The 25049-nt window shown below is 40.2% G+C and overlaps 1 protein-coding gene across 1 annotated transcript in view; it reads right to left on the minus strand.

The window, feature by feature from the left end:
* Positions 1-25049, minus strand: part of RELN (reelin) — a 233623-nt gene that overhangs the window by 197468 nt on the left and 11106 nt on the right. Inside the window, exon 2 of the mRNA XM_017745972.1 lies at positions 412-547. Coding sequence (XP_017601461.1) covers positions 412-542 — 131 coding nt within the window. The 5' untranslated portion in view covers positions 543-547. The remainder of the gene's footprint in view (positions 1-411; positions 548-25049) is intronic.

The following is a 25049-nucleotide window of genomic DNA, read 5'->3' on the forward strand; positions in this document are numbered from 1 at the left end:
AGAGTGTTTTTTGAGAATAAATACTTGAGTATGGCTACTCTCAAATACTTGCATTTTATATTGATGCTTACAATCTGAATAATATATTTGTGTGATGTTCTAACTCATATTAAATGCAACAGTTAAAAGACTGGGTCAGTGCAAATGATCTATATACTTAAAAGGATCAATGATATGATTAATTACTAAGAAGAATTAAATGCTAGACTTCCTACATGCTTTGAAAATAAGAAGTCCTAATATGCACAGAAACTCTTCAGCCAGGAAGAACTCAATATTCTTACTTCAAATTAAAGTCTACACTTGGCAGTGTACTCTGACTGACTCTTTTATCCAGGCAGAGTGAGCAGGTTAGATCATTTCATTATCTCCAGAGAGATTATCTGCTCATGGCTTGGCGTGTATACGTACATGAAGTTGACACAGCCCGTCCCTGCAGGTGGAGCAATCCAGACAAAACTGAGGTTTGTGGTTGGGAGATGGCTCACATGGGACGCAACCACGCTGCACATGAACTGGTTTCCAAACTGGTGGTCAGACATAATTCCTGGGAGAAAGACGCAGAGGAAGAAAACAGTAACATGTGTTAATGGCTCATTGCAAGGTGCTAACAGACCGAGAAATGCATCTGCCATGTGTTTCATCATGGCAACACAAAATGAAAAAACCCCAGGGATGTGCCATGAAGTAATTAGAATTAATGCTAATTAAAATACTGGAGCCGGCCTTTGCTTGAGCCAAGGCTGACTTCGCATTTACTGCAAGGCTCTGTGTATTTACTGCTATTAGTCTTCATGAGGCCAATACCAGAGGAACTATTTGCATTTTCAAAGGAGGAGCTGGATCACAGCTACTGTAAATCAGTTATTCCATTACCTTATTTACACCCATCACAGATCTAAAAGAAAATAACACCTGAAGCAAAAAAAATGTTCTAGTTTAATAAGAAAAATGAAGCTCTTAGAGAAAGGCATTATCTCTTAGTAGACATGTATTTGGAAAAAAGAGATGAGCTCTGGATTCATGAACTCTTCTGATCTGAAATAAAAGCAGCAACCTTCCACAGTTTTACCAGTACACATTCCTTTGATATTTTTTTTATTCCTTTTTCATACATGCCTCTAATATACGAATGAATGTAAATGTCATCTATTAATCCCTCCCTCTGGAATTCTCTACAGTTCATCATTAGACAAAAGAACTGTATTTTTAACATAAAACAATGTCTGACAGCAATCTTTTTCCCATTGGAGCCCTTTTGTAGTTTTCTACAAAGTAGTGCAAACTTGGTTGTTTGTTTGACACCCTTTGGCTTAAAGGAAGGCAATCTTACCAGAATGGATCACTACACCTTTACTCCTAGTACATGAAAGAGTAAATGAAGAAACTATTCTTTTTAATGCAGTTATTAGAAGAGAATGCCTTGTTCCAAGTTACTTCAAATATTGAACCTTCATTTGAGAAAACAGTGACATGGGCTGAAACATTGCTAATAGGATCAAAAGGAAAAGGGAATGGGAGCAGGCACCACTGCATTCAAGAAGGTCACTGTCAGCTGTTTGGTGATTGCATCTCATAGTTTATAGTGGCTGGTATTTCCCAAATTAGCTTGTTGCAATTCAAACAACAACAGAGAAGTAAAACCCATCTCTGACTCTCAGCATCCTTTATTACTGGGGTTTTGGTAATTCTCCTGTAATGTGAATGCAGCAATTTCTCGTAAGCCCCCACAGATCCAGAGGTGGAAGGAGTTTGCAAGTGAGAGATTTATGTCAAGCAGGGGGATGAATCCTTCCTAATGCAAACACTCTGCTCCACCTGGTGTCCCCAGGAACTGGATGCCAGCAGCACCTTGTGGGGAGTGGGGGCTGTCTCACAAGCAAACCATTTCACATTTTATAGACCAAAAGCAATGTCTGAAATCCCAGTCGGGTACCGGTGAGTATGACAAACTACAGCTCAAGGTTATGGATGTTATTTATCCTCAGGGCTATGAAATTCTAAACCAGCTTCACTTTTTGAGGGGGAAAAATGAGCCACAGTGAATTTAAGTGATCCATCCCAGGAGTGACAGGAGGAAGCAGGTGATGTGCTGCCTGTATCTTTTACAAACAACCACAACCTCCTCATTCAGGGTTTTTCAGCTAGTTCCCCACTGAGAATACACATGAGATTTTCTGTCATTCACACAGTCACAGCTCAAATCCCCAAATGATGCTGAAGCTCGCTGTGTCAGGATAGTCACAGAGAAGGCTCAACTTCCCCTGAGTGGAGCCTCTTTTCTGGAGATCAGTGGTAGGGAAATACAGAGAGATGATATTTTACTGACTCTTCTTAATGGCAAGAGACTAGATACAGATGACTTACAGATGACATGAGGTTTGGACATCTCTTGCCATGCTGTATTGCTTTATTTGCCTTTCTTGGCTAATTGGGAGGGGTGGCATTAACATCCTTAAGGAATCCCACTTGACTGGTGCCCAGGCTCATTGCCCTGCTCTCACTGCTGAAGTCCTGCAGCAGTGCTCTGCTGGGACAGATGTGTCCAAAAATACTCACAGAGAGGTCCCTCACAGAGCAAACGTTATTTAGACAACTGCTTTACTTGGCTCAGGGTGAAAGGCTGTATCTCTGATTCTTTCCCAAAGCTGTGGACCTTGTCCCTCTCTCTGAAGTTTGTGCTAATGCCAGTGACTTCAGCACTGTGGGCTGGGGTCTTGGGGACTGCTGCAGAGCACCAGCTCTCATCTGTCGTCATCCCTGCCTGTACGATGGGAAGCAGCAAGCCACAGACTATCAGGTTAACTAAATAACAGATGCTGTCAGGGGAGAAGCAGGAACAGCCCTTCAGTTTGAAGGAATTCCCCTTTCTCCACAGCCAGCCAAATACAAGGGAGGACAAAGGCTGCCCTAACACATCCCCCAGCCAGGGGACAGGCAGATCAGCTTGGGAAATATGACTGCTTCCCTCCCAGGCAGCAACTTGCGAGTTAATGAACTCCCTAGATTTCAGGCAGTATACTGCAAAAATGTGTCTAATACATCAAACACATACAACATCTGTGGAGAATTTCTTTTTCCTTTGATTTACAGTTTAAAAAAAGAACAATTTTGCAGTGACTAGAATAAATTCTAAACAATTAAAAAACCCAACTCATTCAAGTTTTTTTCCAAAAAAAAAGTCAATGAATAGTACAGCAATCATTCAAAATCCCAGTTTTATAATTTTATCACCATGTTGTCTTTATATTTTATTAATAATTGATTGTCGTAATTTTTACAATAAAAACAACCCTCCTCTTCTGCTGGACCTTTACTGAGTACATCAACTCCATTTAGGAGTTCAGAGCCTTCAGAACATTTAACAACAATTAAATAGTGCAACTTCAGTGAGTGACAGCAATATTAAAAACCTAAAAATCCCAAGGTTTCCTATTGAAAAGGCAAACATAAAAACGATAAAAATGCAAAAAAAACAATGAAAAGTTCAATTTATACTAAGAACTCACTGAATTAAGGACAAAGAATATTTCACTCCTTTTCTTCCAGTCTTTTTGCAGTCCCTTGCTATGGAAGGCAGCTCCTCTCTTCTCCTCCAGCCCCTCTCCAAACTGGTAAGCTGCATCTCAGACTGCATGTTTGCCCCATAGCAAATCAAGGTCAGTGTTGTCTATAGGTATCTCCCTCACACCCAGGTGACCAGTGCAACAATATACATTCAAGTCTAGTGTTTACAAAACTAATAATTTTAAGGTAAAATTTTAAGATCTTGTATAAAACTCTATAAACACTATCAAAAAATCAGGTGTTTCCATGTGACTTAATGAATACTGAAATGTTCAAAGTTTTGTGAGAGCTACCCATCTAAAATGTGGTGCATGCAAAGAAGCTGTTAGAATCTCTCTGAACTCCTTTTGATTTGGCTTTTACAGTGTGCACTCATCATAATGACGTTTCAGACATCTGCACTTTCTAGATTCTCCATCTTCTAAAATTTCTGAGGCTTTAGGATTCTCAGTATAATCATTATAACCATTCAAATCCCAGACATGCTTTGTACCTGCCAACAGCACTGCTAGGAGAGGAACTAGACATTCTCAGTCCCTCTCAAGAGGGAACTCAGCAGCTGTTTTTATTGTGTAAATTTAAAAAAAATGTGCCTAGCTCTTTTCAATACAGTATCTGTAGTCACTGAATCAAAGAACTTCTATGTGAAGAGGTAGATTTCAAGGGGTAAAATAAATACAAAAAATGCACAGATAGAGAAAAATATTGAAAGGAAAATCTTAAGTCAGATGACAAATACATAGCTTCAATATTTAAATGTTTAAAATTATTTTGTTGATAATCAGAATCACTAGTAGGGCTGTAACAGCTAATGCAGGGAAATATTTTGCTTCTATTATAAGATGTCATACAGGAAGGTGAGCGAGACGTGAAAATACTGATTAAAGTGGTCCACAAATGACCAAATTCAAGTGTTGATCCTGAACTCATTACTTTCACCTTGTTGTATAGCTTCTCCAAAAGGGAGAACAATAGATTATAGCAATCATTCTCCCGTTTGGGCTCCTGGAAGCCAAAAGATGATCTTTCCTACTGGCAGAGCTTGGGAAGCATCTAATGGTGTAGATAAAAGCAGGAAAGAGCCATATCATTCTCTGCTTTCTAAGTCTGAGAAACATGGATCTGCAATAGCTCTGACTTAGCCTGAGTTATGTAACTACATAATGTTCTGTATTACAACATGACATATCCTCCTCAGAAAACAGTTTGCTAAACCAGAACTTCATATAAGGAGCTCATCTGCATGTCAAGGTCCTTGGTAAATCCTTCATTAAAGCTAAATTTCCAGTGATGAACCAGATGGCAGGCAGTGTACCATTTCCTATTTATTACATTAATTGAGTATGATATTAAATAAGAGGGTGAACGTTAAATACAGGTGTAAATTGACTGACCACATTTTGGCTTTGCTCCTTCTAAACTGATTATCTGCTACATGCTTCCATTTTCAAAACTATGTGTAAGTGACAGCAAAATGCCAAACATAAAATATTGATGAAAAACCAAGAAGAAAAAGCTCTAAATGACCAAATAACTCTGAGATCTTTGAGAAAGCAATAATTCCTGATTAGTAGATAATAAATTTAAGTCAGAAACAGACATTTTCAAATTAGATTTTGCATTATGTAACAATAAAGTACCTAGTCCTAGGAACCATCTTTTCCCTTAGGAAACAGAGCTGGAGGACTACATTCTTCATCCATGCTCTAGCATCTCAAAGGGTTATCCACAAATCCACAAGGTAGGCACAGTTCTGCCTGGTGTTACAAAGCAGGGAGTGATGCGAAAGGGGCTGTGCCCGAAAACACCTCCAGTGCTGAATCCCATGCTGAGGTGGCGAAACCAGGGCTTGCAACTTGTTCTTCCCATGCAGCACCAGGGGAAATGTAGGATGATTAATTTTTTTTTCAAAATGGAAAGATTCTGGTAGCCATTGGAGGTTTTTTTTATTATTATCAATTAAAGCAATCACTTTGGCAGGGAGCTTATGCCCACAAATCTCTACTTTCCAGAAGCACATCCTCTCTATGAAGTTGAAGATCAGTTATACAGAGAGCTGCCCCCACGCTCCTGTCACATGTAAGACTAAACCACTCAGATGCAGGAGTGCTGGGACAAGTGACAACTTGGTGGCTACTAACAAGGAGCCTGGCTTCTCAGTAAAATCCCCACAGAACAGGCCTTAAGGACTGCTGCAGAATCAGAGTCCTCCTGCAAGTTAAGGGAAAGCCATGTGCCTCTCCACATTATTTGAGGAGCAGCAGAGGCCCCAGCACAGCTGGACCAGTGGCTGGCAAAATGTGGACTCACAGAAAGCCAAGTGAAGCACTTAAGGAACATCCGAGGTTAAAATCTGAATGTATATAGACATAAAGTGCTATTTACAGCTGTTGAAGCTGCAGCTTTCAAACCACATTTTCAGAGGTAGGAACCTCCCTTTATCTTGCGTATCTTCAGATGTTTAAAGGACCTTTTTGAGCCTTACCTGTAAAAATATATAAAAATGAAATATATGTTTCCACAGAATGCTACAGAGAGTGAAATAATGGCTTAGTTTTAGTTACTGGAAGAATATTTGAGTAACATCCTTAAACTGTTATGAACCCCTTTCAGGACCCTGCAGTGAAAGTCTTAAAATTTTAGAACTAGTTATGGGAAGAAAATCAAATTGCTCCTGTTTTTGGAGGGTTTTGTCTTTAAAAAAAAAGAAATCCCAAATATTTTTAAGGAAAACATCAGTAATCTGTGTTAAAATGGACCATTGGGAGTAAAGAAATATCTGGAGCTGGTAAATATAATTTCTAAAGCATGAACACAAACATAAAGCTATGAGCTCATGCAGTTTCTACCCAGGCCAGTAGCCAGCTAAAGGTAACTAAATTACCCATGCAAATTCCCTTCAACCACAGTAAAAGTGCAGATTACGGCCCTAAGTGAATTGCACCCACCCAGCTAAAATATGCTGTTGCCGATTGATTTTGGGGGGGTGATTTCATTCTGCTTCACAAGAGAAAAAACATCTAATTTGACAGAATGTAACAGACTGCTAAAGCACTTGGTAGCCCTTGTGATCAATTAAGGGTCAGGATGGTTTGATAAATAATTAAACAGTATGAAGAAAGAAAAGACCAGCAACCAACAGATACATTCTTCCACCCAGCAATATGTTACCTTTATCTTTCTTGGAGCCAGGTCTTTGTTTCATTATTATGATTACTACTGCTTCACTATTAAATAATAAATCCTTTCACTATCTGCAATGCTGGGGGGAAAATTACCATCCACATGTTAATAAGAACACTAGAAAAAAAGACAGATAAGTGTATCACATCCTAATAAACTCTGTCATTAAAATCCGTAAGTCCTTCTGGGGTCAGGAGACAACCAGAGCCTAAATACAGCAACCTAATTCTTCAGAGGGTACCACTGTGCTGAAGTGACTCACACTTGAGGTAAGAAGCATGGGTTTTATAACCTTTTACCTCATATGTGAAATTTAAATGTATTTTCCTAATAGTTCTGAAAACAATAATTTATTGCAAGTTCACATTTGAATTACATTCACAAAGTGGGAGTCAGGTATGAAACAGTTCAGTTTAGGGCTTTTAGGTGCTTACAAGAGAAGTGTTTTATAGCCACATTTGTGAATATTTACTGAAGCAAGCCCTTCACTAGAAACACCAGTTTGCAGGAATGAACCACTAATGAACAGATTTTTGAAAATTTACTCTGAAAGAGAGGATATATTTTTGCTTAACCTCTCTTTTAATGTTCTACTTTAAAGGGATTGTTAATCAAAACTTTTGAGCAGCCTTTTGTTAGAACCCACTTAGGGTTATAATTTCATCTCAGGGATTTATGAGTACCGGTCTCATTAAGCCTAACAGGAGATACACATATGGAAATTGTGGAGCATGGGGAAGAGAATATCCCCTTTCTATAGCATAATTCTCAGGATACTGAATGAGTCCCTTGTGTAATGTGTGATTTGGCTCCATGAGCCAGGGGAATGGGGTGGTGAGACCCTGGTCCGCAGTGAGTTGGTGGTTTCAGGCCATTGTCAGAAGGGGTGAGAAGACAATTTGCTGCTGAAATCTAAGTGCTCCATAGAGAGCAACATGGCACTAACTGCTCCAAGGAAAGTTGATTTAGTAACAGTAAACAGGGACCAGCAGTAATAGAAATAGAAAATGCTAATGAGTTACTGTGTTGCTGAAATATAGAAGAAAAAATCTATTTCCAAAGGTTTGAGCCAAAATATATTTTAAATGTTTTCCTAATAGTCCCAGCATGTTTTATAATAGCAACTTACATATTTTTTTTTATAGACCTGTTAGGCTGATACCTTCATTCTGTACTAGCTTTTCATAGGTTCTATTTTAGCACCAAAATCCAGTTTATTCTGTTGAAGGAAAGCAACTGTCCCTGGTTTGCATCCACTTTTTTTTTTAATTGTTACTGTATTTGAATGGTGTCTTATCCATATGAGCAGCTCTTGTACAACTTCCAAAAAATATTGCATTGTTCTGAATCTTTCCACTTCGCAAATGTAAATCTGTGTCTCAGGAGCCAAACATCAGACTCTGCTTGATAGGGTTTATACCAATGATAAATGTGACAAAGGAACATCTTGTTGTCACACCAGACATCTGCTCCCACCAGACTCATCCTCGAAGCCAGCAGTAACCACATCCTTCTCCTTACAGCAGTGACAATTCACCAAAGCAGCACTGGAGCCCCTGGAATTGGCCCAGATTTGCTTTAGTAGAGATGAAACTGTGAACCAGCAGTCTTAACTGACAAGACCATCCTCACCTGCTCACTTAAACAGAGCCGTGAACCAACCAAACCTCCCTGCTGACCAGAGCAAGGAACATCAAATGAAACATTGCTGCGCAGTAACTAGAACATCACTGCACAGCTCAGTAAAAATGTAACTGCCTAACACTCATCTATAAATACATGCATCCCGATTGGATCTATAAAGCATCCTTTCAAAGGCAGTAGCTTCCAAAAGTTGTTTTTATTAAATTAACCAATCTTTGCCCCAGACTCAGCTGTGCTGGGCTGACTGGTTTGTACAGTGACAACATCTCTTCTTGGCTATACGGTTGCTGGTAACACTTCCTGGTATCCTGTTTACTCTTCTATAGCCTAGCATGACTAATTGGGATAATGGCTTTACCTACAAAACCCTAAGTCCCTCTTCAATTTATTTTAAATGATCTTAATGGTTTCTGGCAGTGTTGTAGTTGCTAGGTTTAGTTTAGCAGGCTGCAGCTTTCCTGAGAGCTCAGCGGGGATGCTTCGGGCAGTGTGACCATGGTTGCCCTCCCGTAGTCCATTTTTGTTGGCCCTGTGGTTCTTGCTCCAGCAGCTAGCAGCACTACAACTACTGATGGAGAAGGAGGCAGAGAAGGGTCTCTCCATGAGGGTTTGAGAGGACTTTAATCACATCTCGTCCATGCGATATCCAGAGGCAGAGAGACCTTGTGGTCTGGGCGTAGGGGGCTTTTCTCAGGGGCTCAGGGCAGTCCCTGGGTGGGGTTGGGGTACAGGAGCCAATAGGGAGAAACCGAGGGAGTGGCCAGGGCTAAGGGCAGGGGAGAGCGGGAGGGGGAACATGGCATCAGAAAAGCAGTGGGTTAAGAGATCACCACATGGCAGCAGTCTGCCTTGTAACGCATTTCCTCTATTTTGATCCTTTGCCCGCAGCCATATTTTGCATTTGCCCTCATTGCCGTCCCTGCCTCAGTCACCACAGGACCCACTTACTGCCTCATATCTTGGTTGCACTTGTACTGTCTCTAATTACTCTTTATATCTCTGTTATCAACATTACTGGTGAACTATGATGCTTTAAAATTTATAGTTTCCTTCAAGGCAAATTAAGTCAGTCAAACCAATCAATAACGATAACTACTTAATGAAACCAGAGGGACTTCCATATAAATCTTTCCAGATGGAGTATTTATCATTTGCAGACATCTCTTCCTGTTTTGGAGTGATGTTGTTGTGGAAGTTATCCCATTTTATCTCCCAGTTCCTTATCTCAGGTGATCTGAAAGTCAACTTGAAACCACGCATTGTGTTGTCTGGGTTAGCTGGGATAGAGTTGGTTTTCTTCCTAGTGCTGTGTTTGGGATTTAGTATGAGAATGACACTGATAACACGCTGATGTTTTAGTTGTTGCTCAGTGTGCTGACCCCTAAGTCAAGGACTTTTCAGTGTCTTATGCTCTGCCAAGGACCAGGTGCACAAGAAACCAGGAGGGAGCATGGCCAGGACGGCTTACCCGAACCGGACAAAAGGATATTCCATACCACAGAATGTCATGTTCAGTCTACAAACTGGGGAGACTTGGCCAGAAGTTGCCAATTTCTGCTCAGGGATGGGAGGGGCATTGGTCAGCAAGTGGTGAGCAGTTGTATTGGGCACCGTTTGTTTTTTTCCCCTTGGGTTTATTCCTTTCTCTTTTTTTCATTTTCATTATGACGATATTTTACTTTATTTCAATTATTAAACTGTTCTGATCTCAGCCCACAAGTTCTACCTTTTTCTGATTCTCTTCCCCATCCCATGGGGTGGGGAGGGGATTGGAAAGTGAGAGAGTGGCTCACTGTAGTTGGAGTCTGGGGTAAAAGTACGACATGTACAGAAGCCATGGTTTGTCCCTCACCAGCATTGACTGCAACATCTCCACAGAGCTGGAGACAAGATGCACTTTCCATTCAGAGGAGCAGTCCTGGAGTTGCTCCAGGTCTCATGATCCCCCTTCCCACAGCTGGGCTTACAGCAGCCTCAGCAATGTCTACACTAAGGTGAAATATGTAAGGTCTCCTACAGCCCCAGGTGCCCTTGCTGGGACACTGAAGTGACCTGTGGCACAGCCGGTCCCACAGTTTCTGGAAGACTTTTGGGACAGCTGAGCCTCACAAAAGCCTATCTGCTCAGGAAAGATGGCACACAGGCAGGAGAGCTGCATCTGTGGGGGAAAAGCCAGCTGAGGGGATGACAGACTATGGTTTTATCTTCAGACATTTATACGTGGCCAACTGCTAGCACATGCACTGTTTGTAAGCACCACTTACAGTGTCTGTAACACTGTGATCAAGAGTAAGATGTTTGCCTTTTTTCAGCACCTGACACCAGTGATGCAGTATTGCTGGTTTGCTACAAATTCCTCAGAATTCATAAATATAAAAACTAGAACCATAAATAAAGCTTCATAATGGGCACCATGGCCATTCTCAGCCTCTGCAAAAGGGTGAGAGAGCAGAGAAATCACTGACCAAGTTGGTGGGAGAGTTAAGGGAGAAGTGAGGCTGGAAAAATGGTATTATGAATTGAATGGTGGAATTTCAATTAAAATTGTCAATTGCCAGGAGTTCTTTTTTTGAAACTATGCTGAAATTCAATGCTGCTGGCTGAAATCCACCAGTATCTCTGCCCGGATCAAATTAGTGGTGGAAAGAAGCACAGGCCTGTACACCAGCTGTATTCTCCACAGATATTCTGATGTTTCAGGACAAAACCTGCTGGATTTGCCTCCTCTGTAGCCACAAACCTATTACATCAACCGCTTTTATAGCATAGGAGCACCAAACTGGGACTGCTGTGGCTGGCAGGCTGGTGGTGGTGATAAGGCTTTAGGTCTGGGCTAAAGCATTTGTGTAAGGGTGAGTGTGCTGTGTAGCAGCAGCAGGATGTGGGAACCCAGAGGGCACAGCCAGCCTGGCTGAGATCCCATCCATCACCAGCACCTGACTGACCCCCACCAGGGTGATCTCAGTCAGTCTCCCCTCATTGTCACCAGAGAAATGCAGAGGGGGAATAGAGGCAGAAGTTTTGATATTCAGGTACTCAGTAAAGCTGGAGTTTGAAAATCAAAGTGTTCCTTGCTCATGCTTTTCCTCATCAAAACAAATATATCAACTGTGATTTGCAGACTTCTGTGGTATTTTTGGCAAAAAAAAAAAAAAAAGAAGAAAATTTCCTTTTCTACAAACACACAAGAAGTTGCTTTAATTCTCTATGCATCTTTAACATCTCTTTTTACAATTTACAGGACAAAACAGAAAGTCTGGCAGTTGTTCCCTTTCCCTTGTAAAATGTGCAGTAATTTACTTTGCCTCCTGGTTTATCTTAAATTGTGCAATGATCTTTGCAATTCATACTGCCTCTCCCCCACTGGTCAGCAATGGACCATAATGTTGAGAATATTATGAAGAGAAGGGCAGCATTGTCAGAAGGCTGAATTTCTGCCCACTGAAGGCAGAATGGCACCCATCAGAAGAAAACTCCTCAGAAAATGCGTTGCAAGCTAACAAACATGAACAGCAGCAAAAATTTTCAGGAAACAAAACCTAAATACAAAGCTTTACACATCAAAAGAAGCAAAAATAATCACAGCCAACAAGCTCAGAAGAAGAGCAAATTATTTGACTAATTCATTCCCACATCACTACTTTTACTCTAGTGAAAAAAAAAAATCACCCATGAAAAAAAATCTGGTGCATTGCCCCCTGCCATATGGTATATATTAAGACATACATACCACAGACAGAAAATTGTAACACTGCAGTTTTGTTTCTATCTGACAACACATACAGTCAGTCGAGAGTCACAAGAATGGGAAGAAAGGAATGCTGCATTTTATTCCTTTGCCTGAAACTTGCTTCTAGACAAAACATCATCAATCCTAAACATGCAAAAGCACTTTCAGATCAGATATAAGAAAGGCAAATAAAAACAAGCTACCGAGAACAGTAACCCCCTTATAAACTATCAGTCAATGTTAACCAAAACTACTGGAGAAAAAGATTGCAGTTTTTGAAGTCTTTGTCCTCAGAAGAGCACTTTATGACTAAATGGTAAAGGCTGATCTTCTGCACTCATTTAATGTTCAATATAGGATCTGAAAATATAGTCCTGGGGGTGTGTCCATGAAGCTGCTGTTGGGTTGACCCAGAGGCAGGGCTGAGCTGTTTCCCCCAGAATGGCACACACTGCTCCACACACTTGGTGGAGCTGCAGCCCCCACTGTGCTGGGTGTCCTATGCACTTATGGAAAACAAAATGAAAACAGAAAACAATATTCACATCTGAAGCCTAATCAATGTCCATGTGGTAGCAGCCAATATCACAGCATGCATGAAAATTAAGTGTGCTACAGAAATAGTGTGCAGGAGCCCTCTACTGCATAACTTTCAAATCAACTCGTGGTTTTGCTGAAAAGAAGAAAGCTTTATCCAGACCTACAGAAATATGAGAACACCACCAAACTAAAGATCATGTGTAAGAAGGTCTGAGTTGCACTTTAGAATTTGGGATGGAAATGGGAAAAATATTTGAACTCCAGATGTGGGGTGTGAGCGTGAGCAGAGCATCCCAGGTGCTCCTGTTGCATCAACTAGATGCTTGAATTTAATCTTAAACCTTGCTTGCTTCAGTTCCATGAATGAACACTTCTGAAAGCCTGCCTTTCTCAGCTGATGCCCCCCACTGTGACTGTAGTAGGATAAATGTTCCAAGATTTTACTGTGGTTTTAAAAAGGATTTAAAAAATATGCTAAGTCAAAGTAACACCCAAGGGACTTACACTAGAGAGCTGCAGTCCCATTAATGTATAAAGAGAAGGCTAAAAATATAAAGATAAAACATGGCTCTGCTTTTTGACGTGCTAATCTGCCCTTAAAAAGAAAAATACCTTGAAGAGCTGCAGCTCTACTGGGAAGTTCCCCCCTTCATTATTGTTTTGCAATAATGAAAAAAGTGTGCGTTTCACTAAGGGAGAAATTTAACTTTCCATCTCAAGGTCTCAAATATATTTTTTCTTGTTCAAAGCCGATTAGCAGTTCAGAAAATGAGAAGGTCTCCTAATTTACATTAATTCAGCTCTGCCTTGCATGCTAATTGATGTGTTTTCTTCTGGGACTTCCAGATACTTTGCAGTTGTAACATTGCTGTTTCACACTGTAACATCAGCTCTCACAAATATCAGTTCTTCTCCACATGCCCGTGTTCTCTAACCTGGCATTGGTGTTTTTCTTGGAAGGTATCTATTGTTTTAGTTAGTGCTTCTGGATCCTGTTACTCATTGATAAACTAATATATAAAAGGATATTTCTGGTAAATAAACGCTTGACTAATCTGCATGGATTAGGGAGGTTCCAGTTGATCTACCACTATGGGCCAAACATGCCAGATAGTTTTATCAGGAAGAATGTGGCATCCTAAAGCTAACTAACAGAGTATTATTTAGTGCAGTGGCCAAATCATCATTGAGGAAGAATGTTGTACTGATTGAATCTCTTCTTGGGTAGATTGAAGCCATGGCCATACAAGTGAACCCAAATGGTGACAGAGGCATTCCAGAGGGAGGCTGAAGATGACACCATGGTGGCCACCTGGGGAAGATGCTCCATGTCTACAAGTGAACAAAGGCATGGAGGAGTGGGGAATGCCTGTGTCCTGCTTCCCCAAAAAATATTCATAGTAGAACATTTGTCATCGCTTATGGTGGCTGTAATGAATTTACCTACTCCACACTTGTAACACTGCCTGGTCTTTATTTTGCAATTTATCTCAACAAATCACCATACTTCACTTCAAAATAACTTCCGTATTTAGTTTTCCACCTATTTTTCATTTAAATGTTTTGAAATACAAGCGTTGCGCAACTGGAGATGCAGGCTGTCCTGGCAATACGTCAGAAGCTCCAGGGCTGCCATTACTGTGTATATGGGTGTACTATTTTTCTGGGGTGATACATACAGTTTTATTATTCCTTACACAGCTCTATGCAGTGTAGTACAAAGTATAGATCGCTCTTTGGAGATGACATCTAAGCTTCAAATACATAGCCATAGAGAAATAGTAATGATGGAAAGACCAAAAGCATGCAATATGATCTTCCAGTTTTTGAATGCTTCTTTTTCCCTTGTTCATTCTTAAACGATACATTTAAGAGATCCTTTAAAATAGCAAATTAAGGAAATGAAGCATTTTATCACACACAAATACACAGACCTTCACACTGCGTGACATAAGCCCAGATCTGTCCAAACCATACCAACAGCTTATACCACTTGAACTAGCTATCTTAAGATAATTGTTTGGTTATGCTGAAATCACTTTTCTGAATAATTAGACTCCTGTGAGCAGCTCCAAATTGGCTTTCAGCTAATTTCAGTTTAAGTCAGCTACTGATAAGAATATATAAAATTGTAAAACTTATATAAAAACTGAGTAAACACTTGAGCCCTTGATAGCTCCCATGGGAATGGTCCAGACCACTTGAACCTATACTTTAGATGCTTAATGAGGCAGTCTTCACACAGGAAATGATTACAGTTCTTTTATAAACAACATGGAGAAATGGGTGCTTGTGATGGGCTCCACAGAAAACTACCTATAACTTATGTCCCACTCAGTTTTCAAGCATTCCTTGATAATAAGGATTACAGAGAACAAAAAATTTAATACCTGCTACAAACATAGCCCTACAATACAGCCGTTTTCAAGAAAACGAAGGAAAGAAATCTTTGTCTTGTTAGCAGGCACCTTTTATTTTACTATCAAAAAAAGACTCTTGATAGAGATTATAGCCTGTGAGCTAAAACAAATTCCCAATATTCATTGCAGATGTGGTGTTCAGAATTTTAAAATCTTTTTATAAATAATTCTACTCACTTTGTGCAAATGGCAATTTTCAGAGACATGTAACCTGTGGATTACTTCAGGAGAAACATGCCATTAGTGATAGCTACCTCAGTAAATCTAATTTACTTTTGAAGTAGGAAAAAAAGTAAGATTTACTTGAAAATTAGTCAAAGAAAAACATTTAGAACAAAAAGCCTGGATTGCAGAGAGGTCATGATAGATCTCTGAACAATAGTGGGTGAGGCAGGTTGGTTTTGGTTCTCTCTGGAGTGCTTTGAAATCGTGAAGGTAACAAAAGATGCTATATTAGCACAGAAAAGTTGAGAATAACCTTCAAGACTCAAATCTTTGCTGCTGAAGGGGATCGTTTTAATGTGATGCTTTATTCATAAAAAATGAATGTATGGCTATATTCAAAGCTGTGCCTGAAATGTCTCAGAGCATTTGGACAAGAAAGTAATAGCTAAATGTCTACATCTGTACAAGTATGGCTGTAGATATAAGTGTGCTCCACATCAGTATAGGTCTTCTTACAGGAAAAATGATTCAGTTAGTACAGTATCAGATATCTTTATCCTGTTAGAATTGGATCTCTGCTAGAGAATATACCAGTTTGATCACAGCTTCCTTCCTGGAGCTCCTGTTGTTCCATCAGTACTTTTTGTACATAAAATACATCTTAAAATCCAGTATATCATAGAAAATCTTATTTTAGAGCTTCTGAGACTCTGTCCGGAGGATACTTCCTGAAGGAAAGGCCTTTCTTTGGTCAGATGGTCTAAGCAGGAATAGCAGTACTTTTGCTTTGAGGTTTTACTTTTCCCATGGAGCTTTACTGAGCTCTGATGTGCGTGGTCATGCGGTTCTTCCTTATAACTACTCAAAGAAAGAACATCCTATTCTTCACTCCTTTCTGAAGGGCCACCAATGGACTGTGTTACATTCAGTTAAAAAATGCAGCTATGCCACATATTGCAGTATGTTCCAGGAGTGTTGACTGTGAATTGAAGGCTGACTTACAAACTTTTTATGCATTTTGTAAAAAACCACTAGTTCTTCCTGCCCCAAACTCAACATCTGGGTTCTTTGGTTAATTGTTCATACTTTGACTTAAACAGCTATATTTGAACAGGTTCATTTGAACTCTGGTCTTATGCTTACTTCTCCCTTGTTCCCATTGCTTCAGCAAACATCCTTCCCCTCAGCCTCTCTAGCTTCCCATTCTTTCTACTCTGCTTCCACACTGTCTGTAGACCTCAAATATCCCTGTTCAGATTTTCTCTGCAACCCATCCCTTCCATTTCCTTCCTCAAGCAGATCTCAAATGACAGTCCTCACAACAGGACAGAGCTATCTTCACCTTCCTTGTTGAGAAGAAGTGGAACCAAGTAAATATCAAACAGCTAATTCCTAGGCAAACCCCCAGGGTTCACAAAATCCAGCATATATTGGTCAGGGGTTTTTCTGTCACCAATTTTCTCAGAATAATATGCTCACAAAATCCAAGAGCTTCTGTACAAACCTTTCAAATCCTCAGGTGACTTCTGAAACTAAAATGACAGACAAAGAATGAAAAATGTCATTTCATTACAGTGTGCCATCAGCAAAAGAGCATCTTTCCCTGTATTGTTCAGCCATTTGACTGAAATCTGCAGAATTCCAGTTTGGCTCATGACAATTGTTGATTCTCTTTGTGTCATTCCCATTATTTGAAGGGCCTTGTTGTTTTCAGTATCATCTAAACATAACTGGCCTGTGTTGTAATTAAACTTTGATCAATTTTTTAATGGGATCTCAGAGGAAAACAGTATTTGACTAACATGTATTATTCTGCATGTATTAATCAAGTGAATTCTTGTTGAACTGACGGAATTTCACATAATAACAACTCTTCTCCATTGTTAATTAGCAGAGCAGAAAAACAATAGAATCTGTTTTCACTGAAATAATACTTTTGTAACCAGAATATTCTGAAACTTTTATTTTAATTTGCAACTTTGATCGATTTAGTTTCATTTTTAGCCTTTCCTGAGTCACTTTACTTAAAAATACAATATCGCTATATTCAAAAGTAGTCCTAAACAATAACAAAACATACATTTATGGCATTAAGCACTTGAATCCCTTAAGCCAGCTGTCCCTCATAAATCATCACTAAATAGCACTTTCTTGAGTATTGTCATGAAATATTAGTCAGCATTTTTGTCAGAAATCTGGAAGATCTGAAATCACCAACTGTGACACTTTCTAATGATATAAACATTGGCCAGGTGGGAACAAATAGTGAATAGGTTAGTCACATGGAACACGGTAAACAGAGTATTTGGTAAACTGAACCTACCTTAAAAACAGCAAAACAATCCTCCTCCCCCAGTCCTGTAGGAACAAGGACCAGCAGGAGGAAGAGACTTTACCTAAAGCCTGAGGTGCCTGTGCAGAACCACTTCACCGCTCTGCAGTACTGAAGAGGAAAGTCCCATCACACCAGGATTGATGCTGGAACTGAGTAAGGCAGCCCCATGTGCTCCCTGTGCCACAAACAGAGCCACTGAGAAAAGGTGGCAGGTGACACCAGCAGGCAGCTCTCTTCTGAGCTCTAGAGGCACCCATTTGCCAACCTGACCCACTCTCTGTCACTCTGGTGAATCAACAGATGGTGACAGGACTGGTGCCATAGCCTTGGTCTTCACTATCAAGTGCTCCAGCCACACGACCTAAGTGGCAGAAGGCAAAGGCAGGTATTGGCAGAACAAAGAACCACCTGCTGGAGGAGAAAGTCAGGTTAGAGACCCTCTAGGGAACCTTAAAGTGCACAAGTCTATGGGACCTGAGATGCATCCATGGGTCCTGAGGAAATTGGAGCATGAAGCTGCTCATGAAGTTCAACAAGATCAAGTGCAAGGTCTTGCACTGCATCAGAGCAATTCCAAGCACAAATACAGGCTGGGTAGAGAGTGGATTGAGAACAGCCCTTAAGAGAACGACTTGGGGGAGGTGGTGGATGAGAGGCTGGACATGATCAGCAATGTGCACTTGCAGCCCAGAAAGCCAAACGTATCCTGGGCTGCATTAAAAGGAATGTGGGCAGCACATCAAGGGAGGGGATTCTGCCCCTCTGCTCCACTCTGGTGAGACCCCACCTGCAGTGTTGAATCCAGATCTGGGGTTCCCAACAAGGGAAGAAAGTGGACCTGCTGGAGTGAGTCCAGAGGAGTGCCACAAAGATGATTAATTAGAGGGATGAAGCACAATTAGGATTGTTCAGCCTGGAGAAGGGGCTCCAGGGAGACCTTACAGTGGCCTTCCAATACCAAACAGGGGCCTAGAGAGAGATGGAGAGGAATTTTTTCACAAGGGCATGTATTGATGGGACAATTCTTTGCTGTGAGGGTCGTGAGGCACTAAAATGGATTGTCCAGAGAAGCTGTGGCTGCCTCATCCCTCAAAGTGTTCAAGGCCATGGATGGGCTTTGAAGAACCTTGTTTAGGGGATGCTGTCCCTGCCCATGGCAGGGGTTTGAAACCAGCTGTTCTTTAAGATTCCTTCCCATCCAAACCATTCTATGATTCTATGAACTGAGGCTGCAAGAATACATATTGCTGGGGTTCATAGTTTTAGAAAGAAGCTGAAAATTTCCAAAGTCTGGGGGAAAAAAGCTAATCTGCCATATACCTTCTCCTTAGATATAAAAATTATCCCTTACGCTAGGAACTCAGTGTTCAATATCTATAGGTTATAAATTACTAGTTGAAATTTAAAAGTGATTTGATTTCAGTACATAAGTTACCCTAACATAAAGAAAATATCCCCTAATAAAGGACTTTCAGACACACTGCTAAAGACACAGCAAGAAACAGCTCCTGGAAGTTCAAAGGAGAAACATTAAAATTAGAAATTACAGAAAGCCAAACGTATCCTGGGCTGCATTAAAAGGAATGTGGGCAGCACATCAAGGGAGGGGATTCTGCCCCTCTGCTCCACTCTGGTGAGACCCCACCTGCAGTGTTGAATCCAGATCTGGGGTTCCCAACAAGGGAAGAAAGTGGACCTGCTGGAGTGAGTCCAGAGGAGTGCCACAAAGATGATTAATTAGAGGGATGAAGCACAATTAGGATTGTTCAGCCTGGAGAAGGGGCTCCAGGGAGACCTTACAGTGGCCTTCCAATACCAAACAGGGGCCTAGAGAGAGATGGAGAGGAATTTTTTCACAAGGGCATGTATTGATGGGACAATTCTTTGCTGTGAGGGTCGTGAGGCACTAAAATGGATTGTCCAGAGAAGCTGTGGCTGCCTCATCCCTCAAAGTGTTCAAGGCCATGGATGGGCTTTGAAGAACCTTGTTTAGGGGATGCTGTCCCTGCCCATGGCAGGGGTTTGAAACCAGCTGTTCTTTAAGATTCCTTCCCATCCAAACCATTCTATGATTCTATGAACTGAGGCTGCAAGAATACATATTGCTGGGGTTCATAGTTTTAGAAAGAAGCTGAAAATTTCCAAAGTCTGGGGGAAAAAAGCTAATCTGCCATATACCTTCTCCTTAGATATAAAAATTATCCCTTACGCTAGGAACTCAGTGTTCAATATCTATAGGTTATAAATTACTAGTTGAAATTTAAAAGTGATTTGATTTCAGTACATAAGTTACCCTAACATAAAGAAAATATCCCCTAATAAAGGACTTTCAGACACACTGCTAAAGACACAGCAAGAAACAGCTCCTGGAAGTTCAAAGGAGAAACATTAAAATTAGAAATTAGGCACAGTTTTAAACAGAGTATGATTAATGACTGGGAAAAGAAGTACACAAAGTGGATTCTTTACTTCTTGTAGAACATGTAAGGTCATGCACTTTAGATAATAACAAGAACACTTTCAGCTATAAGCTAGAAATGACTGAGGAGGAGAAAGCTCAATTCACATTAGTCAATCACTGTTTGACAATAAGCTACCAGTGTGAAAAAAGACAAACACTGCCCTAGAATGCATCAGCTCAATTATTTCTAGTAACGATGTGGGAAGTATTAGTATGGTGCTGGTAAAGTACTGCTAAGACATCACTTCAATTATTGTGTGTAATTATGAATGCTTGTGTTCAAAAAAGATTAACTTAGGCTGGAGCAGCTGCAGAGAAGGACTACTAGGATGATGAGAAGAATGTAAAATATGTCACAAAAGGAGACAGAAAGAGCTTGTCTTGTTTAGAGAGAGGATGACTGCTATCACTAAATATCACAGGGTTGTAAAGGAGCTATTTAAGCCAAAAGGCAACCATGGTATAAGAACAAAGGATTGAAACCGGACTTGAATAAATTTACTCTAATTTAGATCCTTTTTAATCACTAGGCAAATGAAGCATTGAAACAATTTTGCAATAGGAATTTAGGAGATAAATGACCATAACCAGCTTTAAGATGGAGCTTAAATCCACACACATTCAAGCTACAGCATCATTGTCACGGCTCCTGCAGCACCAGGGACCAGAGCCAAACTGAAAGGTTCCCTCCTGGGGATGGGTCCCTGGCATCACAGGGATCATGTGCCAAAATGGGCCAAATCACCCCAAACTGCAGGGCCTGCTGAAACCAGCATCATTCTTAAATTGTGATCAAGCCCTGAGGTTGTTGTCTTAATAACTTATCATCACTTGAAAAATAGAAAATTATATTTACCTACAAGCAGCACTGTTTCCAGGTTTTCTGTTAATGTCAGAAAATCACTTTTAAAACTAATCACTCATTTATTTCTTCCAAAGCAAAGCTCAAATTACACTGAAAATGTGGACTTGTACCAAAGTTCATACACAAAAAGGTAGTATTTATATCATACTTCCAAAAATAAGAGTTACCTGGATATCAAATGAATATTCACTGTTTCTCTTGCACTTTATGTGAATAGGAAGCATGGCTTCAGCCACAAAGTAAGGTTAGCACTGACTAACAGTGATTCCACTTAATGTTGTCTGCCTTGTTTAAATAAATCCTGCTGCAAGTACCTTTCTTGTTGCATATGAAGTGATGAAGCAGTGCTTTAATAACAATCTAACTGCAGAATGCTCATAGATTGTTTTCCAAACTCTTTCTGTTCATCATAAAAGGTCATTTCATTGCACTGATTTCCTGAAACCCTTCGGATTTATTATTTGTCTTCAGGGCACAAAAATACAAAATCTGCTTATGAAGACTCTAAGCTATTTTCCCTTGCATTAGAATAATTTTTAAACTACTTATATCTTCCTACTACTTCTTGAATGCCTGCTCTAATTAGATTGACAGCTTCTCACTCTTATTCTGAAAACTGTAGAACTGCATTTAAAAGAACCCAACCAAACACTTCAAGAAACAAGCCGCAAATAAGATGGATGGGGATTTCAAGTGCAAGTTCCCTTGTATTTAGAATTATTACTAAATTTAATAAATTTAGTTTAAATTCAATAATAATAATGATAGTGATAATAATTATTCAAAATAATAATAATAATAATAATAATAATAATTCACATAAACAAGGTTTCTTGTTCATGTGGCTTGTGTAACCCATAAAACCATGCCTACAATTATTTCTTCTGAAAATATCTACTTGACTATATCCCATTTTTAACTACTCCAGAGTTCATGTTTTCTTCTCTGGTGCAAGTACTTGTCTTCAAGATGTTTGGGGAGGGAGGGTTTGTGACAAATAAAGTAGTGGGAATACAATACATTTTCTTTTACTAATAAAACAAGGAGGAAATTTCTTTCAATTATAGAAAACAATGAAAATAAAGACAAAACAGGATCTTTAGTTATTTTTATTAGACTATGATTCATGAAAGTGAGCACTATTTGAGTGAGTTTTTCACATGTTTTCATATTTGGGTGGGATTTTTTAAATAACTGGCATTGCTTTTGAAGATATTTATATTTCCTTTATAATAAAAGATCTAGTATAAGCACAGGAGGCTCAAAATAAACCATGTCACGAGATTACAATTGGTAGTACAGAAGAACCAAGACCCTCTCATAACTGGTCAGCAGATGCCTCTGTTGGAAACTGCAAATGAATTCAGTTCAAAATTAAATGGTTTCTGAGTCATTCCCTAGAGACTGGAATTCAGCCTTTAAATACACGAGAAACCATCAAATGTGAGTCAATAAAACAATGCATGAAAAGCCACTTGTCCTGGCAAGACTCTTCTACACCAGCTTTTTAGAAAGTACTTCAGAGGGTTTGCAACAGCATGAATTCCACAGCCAGCATAAAACCAGGTTGTGTTAACAGTAACCTTTCCTCCTTTTTCTCACCCTGTGCCAACTGGGTGACATTAAATACAAATTCAGTTAAATAAGTTCACTTATTAAATAAAAAATAAGTTGCTTCCCATAATTTCAAAGCTATGTTTAAAGGACACTGTAGCTGCACTGCACTTTAGCTATTCCCAAAGCTAAACCATGAAGCTGTTTGTTATCAAAACCAGACAATACCCTGAGTCTCTGAAGGAGAAAAGCCAGGGTGGGACTCGGCCCCAGACACAGACAATGCAGACGTGCCTGTGCATGAGCGAAGGGTCTTGGCTCCTCACAGACAGTGGAGGTCGGTCAGCCCATGGCATGGGACATGTGTCCACCTTAGGACATTAAATCTCCGTGTGTCACCAGCCAAAGAAAATTAACCAGTTGTAGGCTGACCTTACCTCATCTTTGGGGAAGGTACAAGAAGGGTTCTTATCCAGAGTCAGAGTTTTAATAGCATTTTACTTAAAGGACAAGCACCACAGCCCATCCCTTCTGACTGATTTGTAAATTCATGCTTTGGATATTAACTAAAGTAATTAATCAACCTCCAGTATCAATACAGGCTGGGGGATGAACAGATGGAGAGCAGCCCTGCCAAGAAGCACTTGGCGGGGCTGGAGGGAGAAAAGCTGGACATGATCAGCAATGTGCACTTGCAGCCCAGAAATCCAAACATGTCCTGGGCTGCGTCCCCAGCAGTGTGGGAGGCAGGGCAAGGGAGGGGATTCTGCCCCTCTGCTCTGCTCTGGTGAGACCCCACCTGCAGTGCTGCATCCAGCCTGGGGGCTCTCAGCACTGGAAGAGCATTGATCTGTTGGACCAAGTCCTGAGGAGGGACACAAATAATGGTCAGAGGGTTGGAGCACCTCTCTTCTGAAGTCAGGCTGAGAGAATTTGGGCTATTCAGCCCAGAGAAGAGAAAGCTCCAGGGAGACCTTATGGAAGCTTTCCAGTACCTGAAGGGAGCCTACAATAAAGATGGAGACAGAACATTTACAAGAGCATGTGGTGACAAGACGAAGGTGAATGGCTTCAAACTGAGAGCAAGTTTAGTTCAGACATTAGAAAGAAATTCTGTGCTGTGGGAGTCTGGAACAGGTTGCCCAGAGAAGTTGTGGATGCCCCATCCCTAGAAATGTCCAAGGCCAGGTTGGATGGGGCTTTGAGCTAGGTCTAGTGGGAGGTGCCCCTGCCTATGGCAGCAGCAATTGGATCTTTAGGGTCTCTTCCAAACCAGGCCATTATATGATGATTCTGTGATCATAGTTTTACCAGATGGAAGCCCTCTGCTATGGGCCAGAGATACTATGCCACCAACTTCTTTGTATTAAACTTTTAATATTCTCATAACATAGTTGAGGTAGACAGCTTTTTTCCCATGGACTATTGCACACTTCTAACAAACTTTATATATCTCTTATCATGACAGCTTAGATCTTAAAAGCTAGATTTCTAGGGAACATTCCAATCAATTAAATTTAAAATGCTGTATATGCTATTAAATCAAAATCCTATGTAGTGAAATATTCTAGTTTACAAAGTCCCTCAGTGTCCATGAGCCCATCTGTCCCACCCCATGAGTTCCCTGAATCTAGGGTTTTTTTTTGTGTAAAGTGCTCACCACAATACCCTGCCATAACTGAGTATGACAGATGTCTTTCAAAACTCCTCTGGATAAACAGCAGCGAGCATCAGAAAATTGCATCTCCAGAAGTACTTTGCATTTCAATCAGTCCTTGGAAAACAGGGCACCTGAAGGCATGGTTGTGTGTGAATGCCTGAGCCAGACAGCCAAGGTCTCCAAGCTGTACACAGCAAAAATGAAGTCCCTAATGGAAGGATGCTCAGAAATAGGCTGAGGAGATCCACCTAGGAGTAAAGCACAGAAGAAAACCCTAAACTGTCCTGGTTTTAAGAATGAAATTTAAAAAATCAGCAACTAAATTCCTCATAAATGTTTCCAGGATAGAGAATGTTACTGAATTTTACATATCCTGCTCAGCATATTTAAGTGGAGAACAAATAAACATCTATTTGTCCCATGCTAAGCAAAAGTCCTTTCGATTATCACATCTATCTGATAAATTGTTCAGAGCAAATCTGAATTCCATACTCATGATAAATCTTTACCCAAACTTCCATCAGAAGCTAGCACACACCTCTTTGATAGTCTTAGGGAAAATTGCAGCTAAAGTACATTTGAGTTTACTTGGTTGAACTCTTGGCAGATTATGACTGAAGGTTTTTTAAAGACTTCATTACATCTTTGCCCTCCTTAAGCAAAGGTTATCACAAAGCTGCCTGTTTGAGTGAATTATGACTACTGGGTGGTCACTAGTGCCTGTGATATTACTTATTACATGCTCAGTGATAAATTTAAATTGGTAGATAACAAGGAGAAATCTCTACCAAGACCTTCATTATGGAATCTAAAAATAGCAAAATTACACTTACAGGGAGAAAATGATAAGCTTAATGTATACATTTGCTGAGCAAGCAGATGGTATATTTCAGGAAATTCACTATTCACATCAAAATTAAAAATA

The sequence above is a fragment of the Corvus brachyrhynchos genome, unplaced genomic scaffold, assembly GCF_000691975.1.
Source record: "Corvus brachyrhynchos isolate BGI_N302 unplaced genomic scaffold, ASM69197v1 scaffold239, whole genome shotgun sequence".
Taxonomy (NCBI): Eukaryota; Metazoa; Chordata; class Aves; order Passeriformes; family Corvidae; genus Corvus; species Corvus brachyrhynchos.